Below are 25,528 nucleotides of genomic sequence, written 5' to 3' on the forward strand. Positions count from 1 at the left end.
TAGTGTGTGCTGCCAGTCAGACTGTTTGTAGAGCATTTAGGAAATTCCTTGTTTAGACTAAGAAGCAAAAAGAAAATGTTTCTGATAATTCCTCTCAATAGCATTTTGATTTGAATGTGTTCATGTTTCTACACAGAGCACTCTGAATGCGGCTCCATTCCTCACATCATTCTCACAGCCGGCAGTAAAAGTTTGACTCGGCCACTAAGAGATTTAACTTGTTGAACGGCAAAGACTTAATTGCGTTGACTCAACAGAGCCAATACAGTGGGATTTGATTAGTATTTGCTTGAGCTTTAGCTGGCCTTTAACAGTGTTAAGAGGTTTTGTCAGAGGGTTTGTGGATTTGTGTGTGTTTGGGTTGTGCAATGTTGACTTGATGTTGCTGAGGAGAACAGTGAAATGCTTATGAAAATGTTTCATTAAGCACCAATACCAATGGCTGATATCATATATATATATGAAGTAAAGGTAGTCGAAGCATTACATGTGTTAGTTCCATTAGATGACATGACCATTATAAACAAATATGAAGGAGGTCTGTCCTGTAGTTTTATGTTCTTGTCTTTTCATGAGCACCTACTACTGTTTTATGTTTGGATGGTCTCTGGGTTAGTTTGTCCGAGTGTGACTTTTAGAAATGTAGATATTGTGAAATATTTGCCTATGACTTTGAAGCTGGGGTACGTTTTTCCTTTATTTTTTTTTTTTTTTAATGGCAAGCCCATGTTGATGAATGTTTGAGATTCTCTGCACTGCAGGTCCTTTGTTTAATGGAATTAAAAAAAAAATGATGGACGGGATTCTTATCTCACTTTTTGTGCATCATATTTGGATTGTGTTTGGCAGTGTGGATCAAAATGATTACAGACCCTTCCAGCGCTGAATGTTGGACTTGGAGATGGCTTGTGGAGCTGACCTTACAGGGCAAGTAGTTCTTAAACTTGTGTCTGAAAATTGTTATGTACCTGGAGAGGAGCCCATGGGTGTACTCAACATAATGTAGATCAGGACATTGTTATTGCCTCAACTTGAGGTAAAGAATTGGAGAGAATGTAACACTCCAGTCTCTAGCACTTCTATCTTCTTAATACAGATACATAAATGTATACATAAAAGTTTTCTATCAAAATTTGTTCCCATATTTGGCATAAAAACTTCTCTGTTTGGGGAAAAAGTTTGGGAATGCTACCTCTTAATAGCTCATGTTGAGTTCCTTAGCGTGGTGTTTGTTGCAGTGAAGGCTAAACAAAAGCCTGAATTGTCATCTGTCATCTGTCATCGGCCAGCAGAGTTCATATTTTGGACACAAGGGGGCAGTGTCTCTACATGTGACACGAGTAGAGGCTATGTGCCTCCTCTTGCTGTCATCCCCCGGCACAGGACAGCAGCAGTAAATGATGAGGGGCTTTCCTGTCTTCAGCTGACCCTCCACACTTGAAGTTTTCAACACAGAGAGCAGGCCAGATTGAATCCCCCCCTCCCATTACAGACATTTCTCATTTCCCCACACACATACAACACATACCTCATGAAACACATGAAAATAAACAAAGTTCATTCAAACCTGCTGGTTCCATGTCAGCTGAAGGCCTAATGAAATCAGTCTTTTGAGAGCGCCTCTGTTTATGGAATGTGATAATACCTAACTGCTGAAAGTGAAATGGAAAACAAGCGCTCCCTTTCCTTTCACGATGTGGGGATGGTGGCATAGCTGACAGCATTATCAGCACAAGATGTGAGAGGTGCACTCTCCTGCACTTCTGATTGTTTGCTTCCTCAGTGGGACCGTCTCATAATGGGCTCGACAAGTAAAAATTCATTTTTAATTGCTTTGCTTGAAGGCCGTGGACACGCAGGCCCCATGGACCTCCACACTACACCCACATGTTCCTGGCGTCTCTCCTCACGCTGTGGTCTGAACACTATCAGGAGCAGGCAGAAAGGCATCTTGAAGTACTTGGAGGCAGGAGTTCAGTTATTTGGTCTTGGCATGCACCTGCGGATTTGCATAATGGTCTCTCTCGAATTTCCCCCAGGAATGCTTGCTAAAGAGGGACCACAAATCAGAAAGTCATCCTCTGGCGCTCACCAAGAGTAATGTACCATGTTGGAATGGTTCTTCTTCCCAAGAGAACCTGTGGGAGATCACTCAGCAACAACACTGTACATTTTTGTAAATTCATCTGATGATACTAATTCCCTGGGAAAACATGTTTCTCTGACAAATTTTCCATGTACTATTCCATAAACATCTCCAGACCTGACTGCAGCTTGGTTTTGGAGTTCGGGGTTGCCAAGTTCCTCGGGGAGTCAATTTATGGGTGGTTCTCGTCAACCAAAGAATTTACATGATCGAAAATGCAGTGCCTCATTTCCCATCTCTGAGTCAGACACCCTGCCTCTGAGGAGATGTCCATCAGTTTCTCTGATCAAAGATAATTGTCCACAGACATTGATCTTCACAGGACAGAGAACACAAATGTGGCACGCCTTTAAGTATCTTTAGAACATGACCGCTTTCTCCCTCCTTCCTGCTAGACAGCCGTGGGGTTGTCTGCTTCCCATTCCAACATGCAGGTCCTCATTACCTGATTGGACGCCGCTGATTACCTGCCAACTGGATTGGCTGCAGGTATTCATCATCTGTGATGACTGGGCCGATTTAGAGGCCAATCTTAATCAGGGTTGTTGAAGGACAGAGGAGAGCATCGCTGCAGCAGCAGGCCTGGACTGAAGTTCTCCCCAGGAAGTTTACTCTTCACTGTGTAGTGTACTGACTTCATGTTATCCTCAGGCCTCGGTCCAAACTCTGGCTAACATCAGGTCTCTGTGTGTGAGCATCCAAAGTCCTTCTCCAGAATGAGCAGAGTATGAAAGGAGAGTTCTCTCCCTCTCTCCACAGTGGTTGACCACTAAAATGACTTTGACTCTTTGGCTTTTTGGAGGGAGTTTCTGCCTCAGCTGTCTCTTCTATACTTGCACTATCAGGGTCTTAATTGGCTCTTTTTATGACTGGTGACAGTGTGGTTCTGCGATTGATGTTGTTGAGGATTATGGGGAAAACGGCTGTGAGAAATACACATCACAGTGATGACAATGGTCTGGCAACAAAGTGCAGCAAAGGAATGTATGGATGGGATACTGCTGCTGATTAAAGAGATTTTTCCCTCCATCTCTTGATATTTCACAGATTCTCTGTTGCTCCTATCAATCCTTTGTGATTTAAGTGCTGAGACCTGGCTCTCAACACCTGAGCTGGGATACAGCGAGTCCACGCTGAATAATATGTACGAGTGGCCACACATACATGAAAAGGCCTCATTAAAATATGTTCCTCTCGCAGAAACAGGACCTCCAACACATGTTTTGTTTTGAAAATGATATAAACCTCCATGCGTACTGAGGTCAGACACAAGCAGAAGCTTACAGCCATGAGTGGTCTTGAAAAACTGCTAGCATGGAGATTAAGTGTCCCCCAGCTGATGGTTGTCTATGTTATATATGATGTTGGAGAGAAGGTATTGATTCATGGGGTTAGTTGTCCTGCTGGGATGTGCAGCTGTATTATATTCGGTGTGTCGGGAAACATTTCAGTCCTTATATTTCCTCTATAAAGACAGGGCCTCTAATGTAGAAGACTGTCCAACTGTTTGACAAACACCCCCTTGCCACTCCACTCTTATTGTCAGTGTGTCACTGTAGCAGGTATGAATGGACTGTGAATCATTCATCCTGTCAGCAAAAGTGTAGCAAACAGTCAGTGGAGACGAAATGTTTTCAGCCATTTAGATGGTGGGCCAAGTTCAGTCCAGACTGAAATATCTAAACGACTATTTCATAGATTGCTATGAAATATTGTACAGACATTCATGGCCCTCAGAATCGTGCATGACTTAGGTGAATCCCTGACTTTTCCTCTGGGAACAAAATGAGGTTGACATTTTTGGTTTTTAGAGAAATATCTTGACAGCTGTTGGATGGAATGCCATGAAATTCTGTACAGACGTTCATGGTGCCAAGAGGATGAACCCTGATTACTTTGGTGACCCTGCAGCTTTTACTGTACTGGCACCAGCAGGTCAGCTTTTTCACTGATCCTCTGACATATGTCATCATGTAATAGATGGAAACAGACATTCATGGTTTCCAGAGGATCAAGCATTTCCCTGACTTTTCCTCTAGTGCAACCGTGAGGTTTTGTGTCTTGATAACTATTGTATGGATGCCATAAAATTTGGTACAGACATTCATGATCCCCTCAGGATGAATTGTAATAACATTAGTGATGCTTGAGTCAAAATTTTAATTTCATAACAATACTTTGGTTTATGAATGATGATATCCCCATCAGTCTCAGCTGTATTTTGTGCTGTTTATCGTTAGCATGTTAACATGCTAACATTTGTGAACAAGGTAAAAATTATACATGCTAAATATGAAAATGTTGTTGTCATGCTGACATTAGCATTTAAAAAACACTGCTGTTCAGCCTCATAGAGCTGCTAGCATAGCTACAGCCTCTTAGTCTTTGTTTCTGTCTCTCTGCTTATAAACTTCACCATGTCAAACTGCCCTTTTAACTGTACATGTAAAATGCTTCATAGAGTTGCTGATCCATGGAGAAGAACTGGGTGGTTCATAACACATTCTTCCAATGAGATGAAAAGCTGAATAGCTCTGGCTTACGGTCAGAGGGTCAGCATCAAAAATCACTGTCATTAATTCTGACTCCCACAGTTATACAGAAGAGAAAAATAAACAAGACCTGATGGGATTCTTGCCACCCAGAGTGTCTTGAAATGTGCCAAAATATGGTTGGCACTGGGCAGTAATGAGCCTGGCATCGGTCTTCTTTCCAACCACAGCCAGTAAAGAGCTCCAGGCCACTGGTTTGATCCTGCGTACTGTAACTCCTCACCCGTCCAGACCCTGTCTCCAAGTAAATCCTGCTCAACAGAGAGGCCATATTTGGCCATACATCCTCATGGACTGAGCCAGGATGCTTTGTTTGTGGCAGTGCCCTGTGTTGATGCGCACCTAATTTGTAAATTGAGAATACTTAGCAAAGATCTTGTGCTTTGAAGGAGAGATGGTGATCCGTATCATCACAGAAAGAAACCAGAGGACCACATCATATAAGCTAAGGCTCAGTATTTGTGAATGAAACACCGTGTTGGTCTGTGGTTTGGGCTGCGCCACAACAATGTGGAAGTTCTAAAGCTTTTAGTCATCTTTTGAGCTAAAAGTCATCATAGAGTTTGTCAGCTCACAGCGGAACTTATTCATTCCTACTTTCTCCGGTTAGGGGATGAGGTTTTAAATGGGCTGCACTGACCACAACCACGCGACCACAACAATAGTAGCCACATCTGGCCAGCACATGTGCCATCTCTTTTTGTGTACACATCAGCAATGGCCAGATTACAGTGTTTATAGTCCAGAGCCACACATCACCTTCACCTCGGTGCTGTTCAGTCAAATCTATGGAGAGCAAAACAGTTTGACAGGAGCATCAAAGACAGGATGTTAGAAATAAGACAAAGATTTCTGCATCCGCACGCGTTTGGCTTGACTCAGGGATGACGATGTGTGAAAAGTCTAGGCTGGCACCTAACTCCATACTACAAACTGTTAAATCCACTCAAGGCGAACTGCCAGGAGCCAGTGAGCTAGAGATGAGCATGAAAGAGAACAGAGGTACAGCACACCTGCTGGAAGCTTCTGATTGAGCGGAAGCGTGTTCCTGTCCGTCACGGCAATCCCAGCCAAGTCATCCCGAATAGAGATGGTCAGCACAGTAGGGACCTCCCCCCCCTGGTGAGAGAGAAAGAGGAACAGGGTGAGGCTTTGTTCGGACCAATAGAAAGATTGACTGCATCCTATCAGCTGCTGCTTCTAAAACGTGCCCAGCTCCTAGTTTAGATAATGGCAGCCAGCCGCCTAAACCCTTTGAAAAAGAGATTGCGTGTTTTCAACCTGAATTCATTTCAGCTATGTTCTCATGGATAGCAGTTTCACATGACTCCTCTTGACAGTCATTGCTGCATGTAAAAGTTTCAGATTCAGTGTATGTAATCATGGGAAATAAGCTACAAAACATGACATTTCTCACAAATCTTGTCTCCAGTTAAAGGAAAACTGCCGGCCTCCCTGCTCATAAAGTTATTATCAGGTTCCAGGTCCAAGTCAGCTCAAAGAGGATATGATGTAACCCACTCCTGGCTCCTCTCTGCTTTCTCTGTTAGCATTGTGGGTCATGGCAGGAGTCCCTTCCTGTTTGAGGGTGTCAGCCACCCAATGGGATGATGAGGATACCATCCAGGAGACTCTGGGGAGGACATTAAAGACCAGAGACAAGTGAGGACATGAGAGAGGCCACAGACATGGCAGAGAGTGTTTGCTTTGCTCTGGGTGTGAGCTATGTGAGGATCTGCCTGTATATTTTTTCTTTTATGGTGACTGGTTGAAAGGAGGCTCTGTAGAGGAATCCCCACTGAGGGTCACCACGCTGCTGCACCAAGAGTATCAGGCAGAAACATGTAAATATTATATAATATTTTCAACAACATTAAAGCATATGAGTTCTTTGCTCCTGCTTATTTTCTGAACACATGACTACTTCATGCATTTGTTTACTCACAGTAATTTCAAAAGGAAAAGAGTCATTTGTGTTTCCCCGGGGTCTTTTTGAGCAGCAACTCAAAGAGTCATGTGATGTTGACAAAACAAAGGATGTATTTATGCTTTACAGTTTTCAACAGACACATCAAAGTAAAATGAACAGAACATAATTCAACAGACTCCAAAGGGAAAGGGCTTTTTGCAGTGAAATGTCTGCCTGAGGTCAGTTAAATAAAAAAATAAAAATAAGAAAACATATTCCTGCTCTGGGCTGATGGACAGAGGTGAGGCACATTGACGTGCTTCTGATTTGTTTGTTTCGTTTGGACAAAGCTGAAGAACAGGGAACAAGGCCCAACGGTGATTCTGTCCAGGCTGTGAAATCCTGTGAAGCACACAAAAACAATACAACACAATATTCATTGTATCTTCTGCCATTACACTGTCATGATAATCAATGGGATTGGCTGTCAAGATGTTGCACCCCCCCGCTCTTTGTTTCTTTCCTCAGCTTCACTCCTGCCAATTAGGCAACATATTTCACAGACTCGATGGAATCCCCTAACTTTTGAAGCCGTCCATTCCAGACCACCGTCATCTTCTAAAAGCCCTTTGTATAACCGGCCAACGGCTCCACAAGGACATACAAATTTCGTCAGATATCCAACATTGTCCGTGGACTGCGGTTGAGATATTTTCCATCCACTGAATAAATTTGTGATCTTGTTACAGTCATTAGAGAATGCAACAGCAAGATTTTTGTGGCAAAATAAACATTACATCAGCAAAGAATTTGCCCAGAAAGACCTCTCCGAAGAGGTTTTGCATGGAAATACACGTCCAAGTAAATACAATATAACACTTAAGTTTTCAGTCACATTTCACAGACACCCTGTATTTATTACCTCATAAATATATACATATGAAAACCGTCCATTTTCTGTCTTTTGCTAAGTACGAAAATGACATAATAAAGACTGTTATGCAACTAAGGGAGTTCCTGGGTGTTTGCGACAAGGAGATTGAGCTATTTTCTGTTTAGGTTTGTGATTAACAGCTCCCAGGTTGCCTCCAGATGTGGCTTGGCCTCAGACACACACTGAGTAAAATTTTTGATAAAAGAGTGACCCTACACGACACTATCCATCATCATAAGGGATGACGCAGTGATCTAATAAGTAGATCTGACTACTCGCTGCAAACACAGAATCATTCTTTATGCTAAATGGTGGACAGATGGTTGATCCCTCTGCAAGCAATCACAACCAGCGATTGCCAAACTCCTCTTCAGATACTATCAACTGGTGAGAGGAAAACAATAAGGTGGTGGAAAACAGTAGTAGTAGGACCAACATGAGTTTGACCATCACAGCCTCTAATATCCGCCAGGCCTTTTGTGGGTAATATCACTGGCTGCATCTTTCTTTGTTGTTTTGTTAGAATGCCACAGAATCTATTTATTTTCAGAGGGAGGTTTAAAATACTCTGGATCAATCTACAAACAACAAACAGAGACTGGGTTGTTTGTGAACACTACACCCTTCCATTCCATTCTCCATTTGCCCATTGTGAAATCCCCCTGCAGCCTTTGACAATCCCCAAACACAAAACCTGGTGCAGAACAAAATGTTCAAGAATTTAAGCCAAAATTTGCTCTGAAACGTATCTAAACATCCCACACAGGATGAACTCATATCAAGGACTGTCATGCAAGTTTTAATATACAAGCTCTGTGATCGATTCATCTGGGTTATCTTATCTTGTGGCTAGCACAGTAAAGTAGAAACAGTTGAAGGACAATTTTATGACCTTATTGTTTTGTTAACAGCTCTCGATAATTGTCATGTCCATCATCATGTATTTTTCTACTCAGTTGTCATCCTGTTTTTATTCATTTAGTAATTTACCTCTTCCTTAGATAAACACTAGTCTGGACTGGGCCAAGATGTCCATGAAGAAAGGAGGCTGGGTACTCATTCTGCAAGGAGAGCACTTTGACATTGCAGAAATAACAGTGGATCAGTTATCATACTCAATTCACTCCATAATGACAGAGTGATAAAGTACACCCTTGATATGCTCTTGTGTTTTCATTTGTCATTACATTATATATTACTGGTGTCTTGAATCTTAACATTTGTCATAGAAAACAAATCAAAGCTCCCACTGTGGAAACCCTGTTCTTATCTTTGGATTGTAGAGTATAATTTGTTTAAATAAAAAGGCTGTTGTGGTTGTAGGTTGATAGATATGATACAGTTGCAGATCTGGTATGAATAAATGAGAAACAGCAGTAAATTGTAACTATGCAGATTTACTGTAGTACTGTACTTTACTTGAGTATTTCTATTTTATAATACCTATACTTCACTACATTTATCATATTGTACTTCTTGCTCAACTACATTTACTTGACAGCTATAGCTACAAGTTATTTTGCAGATTAGCATATGAATTCAACGTTTAAAAGGGATAGTTCCGTTTTTTTGACGTGGCACTACATATTTTAAACCGCTAAACTACCGTATTACTACGCGAAATCGCACCTACGGAGCGCCGTGTGCTACTCCGCTTTCTGATTCACTCAGGTGACCTGCGGATGTGGCGTTTGAAGTTCAGCAGTTGAAAAAAAAATGTAGAGCCAAAGGGAAGTGCTGTTTTCAAGGGAAGATAAACCGCTGAAAATATTCTTGATGAAGCGTACATTTAAACGGACATTGGATTGTTTCGGTTTAAAAGTGCCTAAAACACGTTTTTTTCTTTTCTCGTGACCCCATGCACAGCAACACATAGCTCTGACGCTCTACCAGTGCCCCGGTCGGCTTTCCTAACTGGGATCGCGCTCATCATAATCTGCTGTAGGTAATGTACCCACTATATATGGCTACCTCACACTACCCCACGTCAAAATTCCCGAACTATGCCATTAAGAAACAGTATAACATTTTCATATCTATCTGCCAATTAAATATAAAGCTGTTGTCAGCAGCTTAGCTTAGCATTACGACTGGAAACAGTGAGGAAAGCTAGCTCTGACAGTTGGGCTAAGAATATGTCCAGCATATAACATCCCCACCCCACTCATAAAACTAACAACTGGCCATTTTGAAACTTTGGTCTTTGTAAAGATGAAATAGACTTGTTACTTTGTCAGGTTTAGAAGTGATGGAAAGTGGATATTGTTACTTTCAGACAGTGTCAAGCTAGCTGTTTCCACCTGCTTTCTGTCTTTATGCTCAAGCTAGCAATAGCCTTGTATTTACCAGACAGACAAGACTGGTATCGATTTTTTTTATCTAATTCTTCTCAAGTAAGTTAATAAGGTAATTTCCCAAAATATTTTTTTTAATTTATTTTAATGATTTAACATACCATACACAAACCTATGGCCAGTTTATAAGATATGATGTATTTTTTCATTCATTGGGTCATTCTGCTGCATAATGAGTATTTTAGACTCTAAGTATATTTTGCTGATAATACTCTTGTACTTTTTCTAACTTTGACAGCAGGACTTTTACTTGTGGTGGAGTATTTTTAAATTGCGGTTTTGCCACCTTTGCTTCAGTATCTGATACTACTTGTCTTACCACCGATGGGAAAATATAAAACCCATGACTTACTGATTTACACGCCATGACCTGCTGGGAAATAATTTAAGGCAGGTGAATTACACACACATTTCACTTTCTTACATGCCCTTGGGCAAGACACTCTGCCCTAATGTAGGCAGTAATTACACAGACCTGGTGTGAATGTGAAGCACTTACTGCACATAGTCAATTTTCACTTGATAAATAAAGGTTTAAATAAACATTACTTGGCCCTTCAGTCTCAATGCACTTCTATCTATTCTAACTCCAATTGCACTAGTGAAGTATCTAAACTATTTCACATACTAAACTCTACTTCCTGACCTGATGGTAAATGGTGTGCAGTAGGTGAATGTTGGGTCATGTATGTAGATACGTTGCTCATGATGCCATGTAAAGTCATGAGGATCAGCAAGATAAGTAAATTCACCTCTTCTGGCACTTGAGGCTGTGTAGCAGCATGTCTGTCTGCGGGCTTATTAAAACTTGGCTCCCTAATGAACATTCGCCCTTGAAGCCTGCTGAGTGCTTAGTGCTGCTCAGGAGACGGGGCTCTGGACGCACGGGGCCTCTCTTCCTGCTCCCTACGGAGTGCTCGAGTATAAAACTCAGCTGTACCAGCAGGCTTGGGAAGAGTCATATGAATACTTTTACATTAGAGTGAACTGGAACGTTAACAAAAGACAGTCCACAGAATAAATTCTGCAGTTTTTTCCTCCGTGTTTTATTGTTACAGAAATTAATTTTGCGATCTGATGGGGAGAGTAGTTTTATTGGCTCTGCAAGTGTCTATTTTTTTTTATTTATAGTTTTGTCGTTGTCATCTTTGCCTTGGGTGATTTGAACCCCACTGCTGCAGCATGAGAGAGTGGGAGGAAAAAGGGCAGTTCCACATGGGCTGATTGAGACCCTGCAACCATGCCATGACTTCACACTTCATTGTGAACACGCCAATTTATGCTTGTGTGTTTGTGTGTGTGGATGGGTGTGTGTATGAGAACACTGGAGGAAGCAGGGATGTAGTGTGGGCTTGTAGGCAGTGTTGCATAAAAACACGACTAGCCCAACAGCTCCCTCAGGGGTGTGATTTACGAGCTGGGCAGTGACAGGAGACATACAGGAACTAAGGCCTACTTAGAAGACATGGAAATGACATTAATATATCCAAAATATTCTATCTATCTATCTATCTATCTATCTATCTATCTATCTATCTATCTATCTACTCTGAATTTCTGTGGTTCAGGCAACTTTGACACAAAATAAAAAAGCAGTTCAAAGAGATTCCACAAAAGTGCCATGATGAATGGGGCAGTTTTCCCAAACATCTGTCGGAGGCCTTGGTGTCTGTCTGCCCGAGGGGCTCTTGCAGACAGGTCAGCGCAGTCAGAGAGGCTTCCTCCCTGAACCTCACGCTCCTATTCTTCCCCTCAATCCCTGTACCATGGATCCCATGGCCGTAACAAGGTTTCATTGATGGCTGGCGCACCGGCTGGACTGAAGTTTAGTCTTTGTTATATGCTGCTGTTGATGTTACCCTATTGACCTTTGCGCTGGAGGGATTCCCACCCAACACTAGTGACTGATAATTAGCGAAAGCCTGTGGCAGAAAACACTTTGAAGTCATCTCGGCTAATTGTTGTGTCATCCCCTTTTCCCTTGAAGCTTGCTCGCGGTAAACAGGACGTAGGTTATGGCAGGCCAATGGTTTGTTCTGACTAAATGGACTATGGGGAAAAGGTTTAATGGATTGAAAAATAACAAATTTATCATGCTTAATAGGAAGCTATTCAGGTCAAATTGACCTCATGCGGGGGGTTAAATCGCATCATAACTTTCTGGCACTCGACCTTCACTGTTAATTGGGAGCAGTGAAGAAGATTTTTCATTCACCTAACTGTTGCTGAGGAGAGCACATGATTCTCTGCTCAGAGCTAGCCAAGCATGAGGCCCGTTCAGCAGCCATCAAACATGAGCATTACATGAGTGCTACATATGGGAAGAAAAACACTGCTTGAAAACACTGCTAGCAAGTGGTTTGGCCCAAACCACACACCACAACACACCAAATTGTTGTGCGGCTGGAAGGCACGTGTCATCAGTGAGTCAACCACCAAATGGGCTTTATGCATCATCCATTCCCAGCAGTAAAGGTAAACAGACCTTAACCTGCATTACTCAACAGGCTGCAGTGTAATATCAAAACAACTGACAATTTGTTAAATGTTTCCTTTATTGTGCGTGCACTTAGGCTGTTGAGTGGGCTGCATTGGAGTGAAATAAAAAATGCTGTTTTTCAGTGTCAGACCATCACAGTCTCTGTACCACAGCTGTTTGTTCTAGAAACCCTAAAATAATTATCTTGGTCCTGTAGGAAAACAAGAGGTTTTTCACAAAAGTTACAGCTCAGTGTTGTAAATACACTACGATTTAAAGGCAAATGCAAAGAGCATTTATCATACTAATCTTTACATGTAACATTATTCATTATTTGACATTATAGTTTTGCTGATACCTGGTTGGAAAATTGCTTTGAAAAAGGAATGACCCTCTAGAGGCAATTAAAGGAGTTAAGTCAGTAGAATATAACGCTTCCTGCACAAGTGTGAACAGTATTTTACAGGTCCTGCTTCAAAAATAAAACCACTTTTATAAGATCTGCACGGCGCTCAATAAAGTTAGATATAAAGAGAAGAAATAGATCCAAAAGTGGTCCCTTAACTTGAAAATCTGTGAATTTGTTTTCAGTGTGACACCAGAGAGGCTTCAGTCCTTTACTCTTTACAGCGCCGGTTGCATGTCTGAAACAGGTGGTTAACTACTGGAAAGTCACAGGCAGTTTGGTGCCAGACACTTGGCATGAACTCACAGGTTCCTGTCTCACCTTTGCCCCAATTTCTAAAATATCCCATGTAATATTGCCTCTGCATCATTCATGTCGTCTGTTATGAAAGTGTGTTGAATAGAGCCATCAGTTTGTACTTTTAAGATAAGTGTGTGGAGCAATTTCTGTCTCCTGTGGTGGGCGGGGGGATGTAGGGTAATTGCAGCAGATATCCATTTATATCCTCCTGGTAAAGCTGCTAATGTGGAAAAAGCTTGACCTTGATTTTCCATGGTCGCGTGGTGGAGACATCATGAAACAAAGTGAATGGGGACCGAAGCTGTGAGACGCACGGCCATCTATCACCCCTTCAGGACAAATAGCTGCTGAGGCAGTCCAGCAGGCCTTGTGGCCAGGTCACAGCCAGGAGGACCAGAAGGAGGAGAGCCCTTGGGGCCCTGGGCCAGCGGCTGGAGAGGCACGCTGAATCGAGGTTGAGGGGCCAGGAAAATTGAAAGGGAGGGGAGAGAAAAGTGGGGAGAAAAAGGAAGAAAGCTGCGGGTGAACAGCCAGGATGATCTATCACACACATTAACTCCTCCCTCCTGCTTTTTCTTCGGTGAATTCTGCTAAGAGCCAAAGAAAACATGACGACTAAATACTCAGAACGTACAAGAATGCATGTCGCAGTGGGCACAATCTCCATCCCTTCTCTTATTTAGACTTTACTGCCAGTATTGATTTACATGGTGATTGATTTCATGTGAATCTGGATGTTTTAGGCTACATCTGGCTAATGACTGGAAGGCCCCACATCTTTGGAAAATGTATGCTTTCTGGAAAGTTATGGCAACTTCTTATTTGACCTAATTGGCTGCCAGCATGATCCACCCTTTGAATCTGCTCCAGTGGCATTTATCACGCAGTAGCATGACATCACTCTGTGTATTGTTCATGAGAGACACTGTTAAATCAAACTTCAAGAGACAGAAGGACTACACCACAAAATTCAAGGCTAGAGTGGAGGATTTAGAGAGTATTTACAGAACTGAGCAGTATATTTTCTGACTGACGAGTTAAAAATGTTAGCAAGTGCATATTTCAACGGCCCACCAAGGCTGCCATCGATAAAACAATTTTTATGTCTTGATGTAAAACTGTAAATTACATTAAATCCACAGGAATCTTACAGTTTTGGTTAAATGGGCGAGAAAAGGGGACAGTCGTGATCAGATATCTGGGTTATAATGTAATGCAGCTTCCTGGGTCATATTTCATATAGCAGAGATGGTTCTGTCAGCTAACTGACAGTTAGCCAGTGAGAGAAATGTTTTACTTCTCACATATTTAGCCCCTATATGGAAGCAGGAGGGCAACTTCTGCCTTCCTGTCTATATGTTTTTTTGAATTCCTATCTCAGACACCAGAGTGTATTCAAATATTCAAGGAATAGAGCTATTCAGGGCTCCAGCTCCATAGGCGTTCACGTCCAAGTGGATAAATTAAATGGTTACCTTTACCCCTGTCCACTACACAGTTTATTACAGCAGCAGAACTCACACAAATCTGTTCTACAAGCCCCTGCTGGCTAACCGTGAACATCAAGAGCACGACAAGGAAGCATCTGAGGTTTGCCCATAAAACATTTAGCCGCCATCAAGTCAGGCAGAAAACTATCCGTTAAACCTCTTCAGGTCTTAAAGCTCATGGAGCCATGCTGATAATATCGCTGACTCATACAGTAAATCAACAAAACCTTAAATGTACGAGGATGGATTTGGTCCTTTTTGTTTCTCCACGATGACCTCTGACACCAGGCTTGACGGTTGGTTATTGTACAGCTAGGAGTCCATCTATATCACAACCTGTGCTGTAACATACGAGTTGTCAATGTGATTTCTCAACCGAAGCCAAAACCGCTTGTTCACTAGTGAAACTTTTCAGAGGTCGCAAAAGGGGCAATTTGTAAAAGGGAAGTACTTAATTTAATCTTTGCAGTTTTCTTGCCGATGACATCCCAGGCAGCTTAGAGCCTTTGTTAACTTAACAACTCACACCCACAAATGAATGAGCCGATCATTCACCCATGAAGTAATGCAGGGTGGACGTATTGCCAGTGCTATGACATGCGTCAGAAACATAGCCAGTCGTGTCTGTCTAACTTTATCATGTTTCTGGATCCCTCCACTATTTTAAAAGTGTTGATGGTGTTGATAGATTTTCTCTTTGTCTGCAGCAATGAATAACAATGCCATGCAAGACAGTATGTTGCATGTACAGTATGGCTTTGAAACACATGCACATACAATTCTCAGTTTTTTTTTTCAAGCCAGCACCCATATAAAAAAAAAAAAAAAAAAAAACAACAAAAAAAACCAAGAATGAATATCATGAAAGGCGAAGTGGAAGTGCCTCTCTTAAATAACGCCCATGTGACCTACTTCTATTACCCAGCTGACAGCACTTCATTCATACAAGCTGGGAAAGGCCCTGTAGTCCTTGGCCTAAGCACATTACATTTATCCTGCTCTATCTTCAACTGTTTCCTCTTGTTGCGTGAATGCCTGTTTTATGTACAGTGCTCAGTCTGCTAGGAAGCACGATGGAGGTCTTCTATAATATTCCTTCCAAGGAAAAGCTGTCATGTTCAATGAAAAAAAACTACATTAATGAAGCACATAATTTCAGCTTTTATGAAGCGGTTCTCTGCCAAACGAACCTCCTTTTTCCACGTTTTCCCCCAGGTCCTCACGGCTGCCCAGTCTGAACAATGTCAGTATTATGTTAGCTGCTGGGCAAAGAGGAAGGAGAGCTGGGGGCTTTGATACAGACGGCAAAAGGTAGCTAACGAAGAGATTGACGTTCCTTGTTGGTGCTCTCCATTGAAAGTCATCACAGAGACTGATTCACATGGATCACTTAAAATTCTGGAGGCGAGGCTAAGAATTCGCTGTTGATACTTGGTTATAATGAGAGCCCTACATTCTGGGTGCAATGATACTGTTTGGCTTTCCAATGGGTACACTTGAACCCTGACCCTTCACTCGCTCAGCGGTGACGAGGCAGTCACTCTCAACTAAATGGATGCAAATGTGTCTCTCTTGGTACATTCATGCTGACAGGTAAACACAGTGTTGGTTCCCATGCTAGGATTCATTAGGAGGCATCAAACGTGTGTTCAGTAGCTATAAAAGTTTTGCCTCACGGTTATACACTGAAAACCATCTCGGAAGCGGAGCAATTGAAGGGACTAAGTAGTCTGGAGACAAATCAAATCCACCTTGAGCTTTCTTCATCACACACACATGCACGCACACACACACACACACGCACACACACACGCACACACAGAAGCTGTTTGCGTCGGTGTAACTCCAAGACTTGGATGTTGTTATTGCTGCTACGACCCTGTGCTTTGTAAGAAACTGTGCAGAGTAATGCAGTTATATTTCTGCTCCGCATTTGAAAGATGATAGGAGTGGCTTGGTTGTCATGCCAGAGTTTTCAAAGGACTCTTTGTGTTAAAGCTTTGGTCATAGCCAGAGACATCCTCCTGGTATTTATACTAGAGTTCCTCCAGATGCTGCAAATTGTATCAAATTGGGCCACATTAAGTCCTATTTCATAACATGGATGGCTGCTCCACAGATCTTCAATGATTCCCAACCAGGGGTACTTGTGCCTCAGAGGGTACTTCTGCAGCTGCCACAGGGTATGTGAAAGCTTGCTGTGTAGGTCAACTAATTAAGAAACAACGGAAAATTAAAATTTGATTTGAAAAACACCCACTTATTAAGTCGGCTGTAACAGCTGAACACTAACCACATACTGCGTTCGAGTGGCTGAAATACACTCAGTTGCCAGTTCATACACATACAGTAGCTCAAACCAGTTCAGTCTTATACCGCAGGCCTGCCCCCATGAGGGCTGCAATGTTCAAGTTTTTGTTCTGTTCTAGAGAAGTGTTGATTCAATTTGTGGTCCTGTATTGCATTATACTGAGAGGTGTTTCTATTATTTCATCTACCCTTATTGATATAAATGACAAAATAATAGAAAACACTTGTCAGTATAATGCAATACAGCTCAACAGCACCACAAACTGCATCCTCCAAAATAACCACGCAGATGATTCAACACCTCTCTAAGAGTTTCAACAATGACTGAACTTTTATAACCTAGACTGCATTAGTTTTAGATGGGTGTGCTCTAATAAACTGACAACTGAGTGTAGACAGTCGCAGCAATGGAGACATATAAATTGTCCAGCTTTTGCCGTTTGTACAAACACAAATTTGACAGCACTGACAAAATTGTGCAAAAATATTAATGCAAGATTATTCACGTTAATGTACAGCACATATAACATGATACAGAGACACTGACTGAGGCTAAAGTACAGCGACACTTGAGCTGCAGCCACAGGTCACTGAGCAGATAGCACCTCGTGGATCTGTCTGTGCACGCCCTGGTCACCCTCAAGGACGCTGGGGTCAGCCGGCCATGATCGGTTTCAGAGGCGCCATTGACACCCGGCAGACGGCATGCCTGGGGGTGGGGTGAGACCGCTGGACAGTCAGAAGACAAATGCAGCCTCCTTCTCTAATTAGATTTCTCATGGGTTGGAAGATGAGCTGTAATCAGCTGTGGTGCTCAGTCCAAGTCTCCACTTATGTTTGCCTGCAGAGCCAACAGAAAGAGTCTGGTGGAAGGACTCTGTCTCTTCAAGTGTTCATACAGTAACAGTTTTTTTTTTTTTTTGTTTTTTTTTAGTTTTCCTGGTCAAACTTCACTTGTCAGAGGTTTGTGTATCTCAGCTATGGTGAGAAGGAGAATGGGCAGACTACTAGCCTTCCTCTTGGCTGCTGTGTGTTTTGGATGGCAGTCCTGTGAGTGGTAATGATGCTCAGGGACCACTCACAGGCGTGCATCTTTGTGGGTTGAATGAGAGCAGGGAGCTACCTCTCTTTGGGTTGTTTAAGATCTTCTGGGAAAAGAGTAATGTGTTGTTTCCAGACAGTGGGAGGGAAAGTGATGATGCAGCATGGATGAGAGGGGGAGATGAATGAGATTTGTTACATAACCTGACCAGTTTTCCAAGGTTTCAGTTTGAGTTTGAACTGTGAGCTTCCCATACCTTTTACTGCCAGATGAAAGTGAGTCTGTGAGTCTACAGACTGCTATGATTCTCGTTTTATATGATGTAACCTGCACAAGTTGAACTGCAGCATTGTAAATTAAATTCAAAGTGCTTCACACTGTCCTGTGACACTGTGATAAGATAAAATAGCCTAAACTCAAAGAATTCAAATCTTAATAAAAGAGACAGTATTAACTGAAATAATCCACTAATAGTGCTGCAGAGTCTTTAAGAAAAAAACATCTGGAAACGTTTTCTTAATTTTTATGATACTGTAGTAGCCTGTCAACTTTAATTCAAACTGAATGTAATGATTGATGCGGCTCCAGTCATGATAACTTCAATACTCCCGTTCAAAGGAATCAGAAAAAGACACACAGTAAGATGATGTAACTTGGCAGAGAAAGTGCGTGTGGGCACATGGACCGAGCGGTGCAGTGAGTGGAAGCAACAATACAGCCGACAAGGGGGAGTTTCTTCTTGCAAAGCGCATGCAATCCCTACAAAAATTCCCGGTGACTTCAGATCCAAGGAGGTGGTGATATTCATGGGAGCACGATTCAAACTCTCTCACTTGGAGTAGGAGTAGAGCCTCAGCAGTCCTGGAGCCGAAGCGCTGCTGTCTTTGCGCCTCTTTTCTTGTTTAACATAAACTAAAACAGATGGAATAATATTTGCTTATAATAACGTTTCTTTTCAGCGCAGTAAGAAGAAAAGTTTTGTAGAGTTTCTCACTTTTGGACTGTGGTTAGGAGCTGATTTGATATCCTGAAGACATACCGCTTAATTCTTACCTGGGCATTATGAGGAGGTATCCAGGCTTCTTTCATTCTTGGGAGAGGATGACTTGCTGAACTCTTGTAGACTAATCGCGGATTTTTTTTATTTGCTCATATTTCAGTGGCTCTAGATTAACTGTAACTCGACCTGCCCTTTTACGCGGTAGTTTCAAAACTTTGCATGCTCAAAATGGACCGTGCAGGATTTGCTGTTTTAATGCTTTTGACTGTTGCACTCATGCGAGTTGGCAACAGTCACAAGGACACAACAGGTGGGAGGAAAGAGTGTGCAGGGGCAGACCGGGCGGTCTGGGACCAGCAGCAGTCACGGGTGAGGAGTCAAGGTCACTTGCCAAGGGGACCAGAGGACCGTGCATCCTCCAAACCATCCGGTGAAACTTCTCCTCGGATCAGCCAGTATAGGACTCTGGTCCGCGTGCCCAGAGGCACATCATCCAGAGCTTCACCGGCTCATGCTGCAGGCGTCTCCCGGGAGGACCATGCCTCTGCGCCGCGGGATGGTGCGCAGCGCACCGCCAGACAACCAGTCAGCCTGCAGCACAGAGCCAGAGTTAACCGCAGGCAGAGCAGCAAGTCTGCCAACACAAGGAGACTTGTTGGGTAAGAGTGACAGCCAAGTGCTCTACAGTCCAATAAAAAAAATGTTTTACTTTGTTATATCAAGCTGCTGGAGCCATTCCAGTTCACTGTGTGAACTGTAGGAATTTGTGTGACCTATTTTACTGTACATCAGTCCATGTGGTTTACTGTAAAGTAGTGGTGGCCCACTTAAGCAGAATCGTTATTCCTGTAAGGAAAACCATGTGATGATGTAACTTAACTACCCAAAGAAAATGGCTACAAAGTGTTGCTCTATATCAATACAAAGCTGGTTGGATATAGTGCATGAAGCTGTACAGTACACACCAGTACACATACAAGAGCTGCACTACAACTACATGAATTAGTGTAATGTATGTATTTTGTCATCAAGGTTATGGCAGGACATGGAATAATAGCTGAGGTTAAACACTGTGCTGATAACTGGGGTGATAGTGGATGCTTGTAATGAGAAGCAAATGAGTATATGAATGGGTGAACTGAATTTGAACTGTTTTGAGACCCATGCAACACTGCATTATCACCATTTCCTCCCATTACCACACATTACAGTGTATTTAAATCGTAGTAGGAGAGTAGCTGCAGACTACTTCAATGTGTGCACCCCAGTTTTGTGCTGTTGCCTGTGGCCATGTATTGTAGTGGCTCAACTGGAGCATCGGCTGGTGAACATTTGCAAATTTGCTTAGTGATCAGAAACACCTGTTTCTGCGATGGCCCTCTCTCAATGCTGCAAATCCCAATTTTTTTTTTGTCTCTGTTAAACTCCAAACAGGACCGTCGGTTGTTTCCTTATTAGAGCTCTTTTCTTTTTGTTAAATGAACCCTCGTCCATCCAGTCCTGTTTGTTCCATAGGGACAAAGCATGATACACACTGGTGGGGAGAGTGTTTACATAATAATCAGAGGGGAATTTGAATGGCTCACCTTGGGTTGCAGACAGTGAAATATAAATGAAATATCTCTTTTGTGTGTCATAACAGAGCCTCTTGCCTTTAGGAAATTGAATGTTTATATGGCCAATTTATGGAGGACGCTTTACAAGCAATAGGAGGATTCAGCCAAATGGTTTGCCATCTGTAGGCATACATGTAGTCTAATGTGCACTCACCTGAGTTAAGCCTAAAACATGATAAAAATGAAGAGGAAAGTGACTAGTGGTCTATATGTTCATGCTCCCTCACCCACCTGCTTGCTACTGATACTTTTGTCCTTGAAGACGTCTTTGTGGTGCAGGACTTTGAAAACTAAAACTCACCACTTAACACCCAAGAGAAAGGCTGGACAGGGATCTTGTCCACTACTTATACCTACATTTTACTGACTGTCCATGGAACAACTGTGTTGTACCGTGTAGCACCAACAGGCACAAACTAAAAACAACATTTCTGAACGTATCCGTCACCCAGACAGCTGCACTGATGCATGGTTGAATTGAGGTGCTGTCTATTTAAAGTAGCGCATAAAGAAAATAGCTGCCTGTAGTATTAGATCCAACATGCTTTATTGCAGCACAGGGCAAATGCCTTGCTTGACGTTGCCAGCAAAACACATTTCAGTGGTAAATGAATAGGGCTCTTTGAGTTTTAAAGAAGCATAAAGGTAGCATTACATAAATCTGCGGGAACATTACCTTATAGTAGTCTGCTCGGTTATTTTAACACTTTGATTCATTAGCGTCAGATGAATCATCTGCTGCTTGTTAGAGAAAGTGCTTTTCGTGACACATTTCCTCTTGGAGTTCCCAGTCAGCTTACTCATTTACTACACCCCGCGGCACTGGCGGTGCTGGGTTCACTTAACCCTCCTTTACATTCAAGTTGACTCAGTGTGACTCCCCTTCTGTTTTCAGTGCACCTGTCAGACATTTGACTGATCCAGATAGCTCAGTTGTGAAATAATACTCCACCTCCTCATGTTGGGGGTTTAAATAAAAATATAACAAGGTGTGAACACGGCGTTGCTATATTTTAACCTGGGGCATGGTCCTAATTATGTTGTAAGTTCTCCATTACAAACATACATATATCCCATGATGGAATTTAAATGTGATGACTGATGTCTTTGGCATGGGCCTGGCCTGATGTGTTTGATTTATGACAAAGCGAAGCCTGCCAGAGGGCCCAAACAACTGCATGATATCCCTGTGACGCCTCAGTAACGCTCTCGCAGTATCTAATGAGTGCACTCCGACTGAGGTCAGTGAGTCAATCCCCGTTATCTCCTCAAATCACTATGAGTCAGACATCCACTTACTGTAATATCTTGTGAAAAGATGACGGGGCACAGACCCTTGCCAGCGCGTTGACTGTTGCCCTGAAGTTGCTCTTGCGGTCTGGTGCCTTTTCATCTATCTTGCAGCAAAAATTGGCCTGCGCTGCAAGTGAGGATTAAAGAGTGCAAAGAATCCAGTTATAACTGTTTAAAACTTGTCATCTCTCATTTGCTCAGTGATTTATAGGAGATGCAGGGTGCTTTTCATGTCTCGTGTGTCTAATCCCTTCAAGGCTCAGATAACTCTGTATTTGTTTTCACTCTGGACTCTCGCATAACAGATTGAGGGACTTGTGGGTCCACACTCAGATAGAGTTTCGTGACTTGCCCTGAAATTTTTTATCAAATGAAATGCAATTATAGTGTAATCTCATAGGTGATCATATCAATGAGCCAGCCACATCAGGATGATCTTGAAACTATAAATAACAGCCTTTGCAGTCAGATCTGTTTGTCATGAAAGGGTCTGAGGCATTCCACACTCACTTTTATAGCTCTATATATTAATGTACTGTATGCTTGAAACATTTCTGTCAGTGTCTTACTTCACTATGGTTTCTGTGTATGTCTTCCTTTGTTCAGGCCGAATGTCTGTGGAGGTCAGCAGTGCTGCTCTGGCTGGGCTTTGGCACCAGGAACCAATCGCTGCATAAAACGTAAGGAAAAAACACTTAATTGTCCGACGTAAATTTTAAATAAATGTAACTTGCACTTTCACTCTTTTATTCAGTTACTGAAGATAACAATTTTCTTGCTTTGCAACAAAGGTCATACAAGTTTGTGAAGTCTTGAAACGGCACAAAAGCACAGCGACAAGCCTTATTTGTAGTATAGCATAGCTTTTGGAGCTAGGAAACTTAGCAGACAGAGAGGCTTTACAATCTTATGCACACAGACTGAAAAATAATGCAGTAAAAAGGCTACTAATGACTGTCCTGTCAAGTGGAATTGCTCTACGAAAGTTTTCCTAGGGTGTTATTGCCCCCATGGTCATGTTCATCATGTGGTGTTTGCCTTTTCTCTTCATGTAGGATCCTCGCATGGAAATTACAAGCACTTAGCACTTGGCTCTCTTTTCGACACAAGCCCTTAATTATAGGTGGAACTTCTGCTTCTTTTATTTGACCACAGCAGTATCGGATATCCTGACAGCCAGATAATTAAAAGTGGAGTGGCTGTGAATGAATCATTGGCCACTTCTCGAAGCGCAATATTGACAGAGACGGGTTGAAATTGTTACTTTTCATCATAACGCTGACACATCTGTGTTTAACTTGTGTCACATATTTTTTTTTTTAGACCAGTTCTTGATAAAGAGGCCAAGCTTAAAATAGAAGTGGCTCCACCAGTTTTACTCATTGCATGTCATTTGTCAATTTCACATTTATGAACACCATTGTTTGCCACAGACTGAAATAACAGGTTGGAATTGGGGATTTTTTTTTAGAAAAAGATATCTTTAAATTTTACAAGTGAAGTAAAACTCACATGGCAAGCAACATTTCTTCACTAACATTGGGACTCAAGCTCTCTGTCTATCTATCTATCTATCTATCTATCTAGACAGATAGCTATGTTTCTAGCAGCTATACTTGTTTACTGTTTTCTGTGTTTGTCCTCCGCTAATTATCTTCCACACACACACACACACACACACACACACACACACACACACACACACACACAGTTCACACACATTTCAGCCAGTCGATTACACAACAAGCTGACTGGTCCCAGCAGCCTCCTAATTAGATCTCCTTCCCTCCTGCCCAGTGCAAAGCCTCCTTCCATTTTTTCACAAGTCCCAGCTAAAGGCACAGTTACCAAGGTGTAAATTACATCTTACATGGAGCTGCAGTTACCCAAATTAAAAGAGTAAATACTTATAATCTGCCAGAAAGTAACAGGTCCAGTCTAACATGCCTACGTTAAACAAGGCAGTGAATCTGAGCAGGCCAAGGGTCTGTCCAACCATCTGGACCCTCTTACAGCTTGGCCCTCACCCAGGTCTGACTGGAGGCTATGCTATCATCAGCTGAGTGAAGTCCCATGGCAGGCAAGGTGCCAACACAAAGGCCCCAGACTTGAGCTGGGACTGGAAGCCCCCACGTAGAAGACCTCCGTGGAGGAAAACAGGCTCAGACTATCTTTATTCTGTCCCTGCCTGAGACCCTGCTTGCTTTATTAGGAGATGGCAGCATGAGAAAACATGTTCACAGTGGGGGAAAGAAAAGGAACAAACCTGTCGGCTGCGAGCATAAGTAAAAACATATCGTGGCTGAGCTGCGTCTAGGAAATTCTCGCTGAAGGGATTGAAGTAATGTCTAATATTAAAAGTGTCAGCTGCAGGCTTCACCCGAGAGGCTGGATTGGGTGTCTAGAGTTATGGCTTCCTAACAATACCTCCTTGTTCAATTGGGTTGAGGTCAGAGCAAATATATGACAGGAATTGGATCACTTGTTGTCCCGGGAGTGCGCCTACATCTCTTTAGAAATGTGTTTATAAAAAGGTCTACGTCTGGGTCTCCTTGGGTCTGCTGGTTGAAGGCTCTCTGAAGACTCAGTCCTGCCCGTGTCCTGGCAAGCTTGGTGCTGACTGTCTCTGTTTTCAGCTTCGGGACGGATGGTTAACAGACCTGTTTGTGTATTAAAGCAAATTCCAGTGCAGAAAATAGCCAGAGTTGTGAGACACAAAGCTTTGATCCATTAAGAACATTGTATTTCCACTGTTGGGTCATGTTTATTTCCATTCTAGCCAAGTGACCTGCTGTGATTAGAGGTAAAACTTCATAGGTTTTTTATGACTGAGGTTTTACCTAACCAATGCACTTTTAATGAATGGTGGCCAAAAACCAAAGGTGTGTGTGTTTGTTGTGGTTGGCTGGTAAAATGAGGCCAGGTGTGAGCTTGGCTGCATTTCCATTTGTTTACTTACAAACAGGATCGAAGCTCTCATCGAGATGAATGGAGCATCTTGTTTCTGGGTCAGCTCTCATACTTATTCCCTGCTGTGTTGAGAGTCACATCTGTTCATCAAAAGTATTGTTGCTTAGATGAAGAGCAGAGGGAGGCCATATTGCAGCCTCACCCAGCAGCAGCCCCACTGCCTCAGTTAGAATACAAGACTGCCTGTCAGCTGCATTACTTTAACTGTCAACACTGTCTTGACACAAAAACTGATTAAATCTTCCTGCTGAACTCTGCAGATGGCCACTGTCAAATGTCCAGATCAAATTTTGTAATGTTTTTCATGGAATCTTACACCAATTTAAAACAATACTTCACCAATACATTAACAACACATCATTCATAAAATATGCCAGCAAAAGAAAGCCATGGGAACGTTGTACACCTGCACAAACAGTAATTGCTAAAAAAGAGAAAACAGCATGTTAATTCAGTAAAATTTGTACCATCACTCTAGTTTGTATTGGGAATGGCCACAGAGATCTGTTTACAAAATAGTATGTTACTTAGCTGTTGAATTAGGATCAAGGTTTGAATTTCTGGGATGTTTTATGATAAATACAGTAACCCTCAATTAGACATTGTGTCTCAGTGTAATTACCGTTTTGAAGTTTTGGTTTACAACATTTCTTGGAAAAAAAAAATCATTATAGTCGGAAGTTTAGAAAGCCAGTGTTACTGGAGATTTAAAGTTTATCTCTTTTCC

The 25,528-nt window shown here is 42.3% G+C and overlaps 1 protein-coding gene across 1 annotated transcript in view; it reads left to right on the plus strand.

The window, feature by feature from the left end:
* The first annotated feature begins 19,198 nt into the window (after positions 1-19,198).
* The window catches only part of LOC111225962 (latent-transforming growth factor beta-binding protein 2-like), a 36,990-nt gene continuing 30,660 nt past the window's right edge, over positions 19,199-25,528 (plus strand). The window contains exons 1-2 of the mRNA XM_022751029.1: positions 19,199-19,581; positions 22,438-22,511. Coding sequence (XP_022606750.1) covers positions 19,199-19,581; positions 22,438-22,511 — 457 coding nt within the window. The remainder of the gene's footprint in view (positions 19,582-22,437; positions 22,512-25,528) is intronic.

The sequence above is a fragment of the Seriola dumerili genome, unplaced genomic scaffold, assembly GCF_002260705.1.
Source record: "Seriola dumerili isolate Sdu_G_001 unplaced genomic scaffold, Sdu_1.0 BDQW01000149.1, whole genome shotgun sequence".
In the NCBI taxonomy this organism is placed as follows: Eukaryota; Metazoa; Chordata; class Actinopteri; order Carangiformes; family Carangidae; genus Seriola; species Seriola dumerili.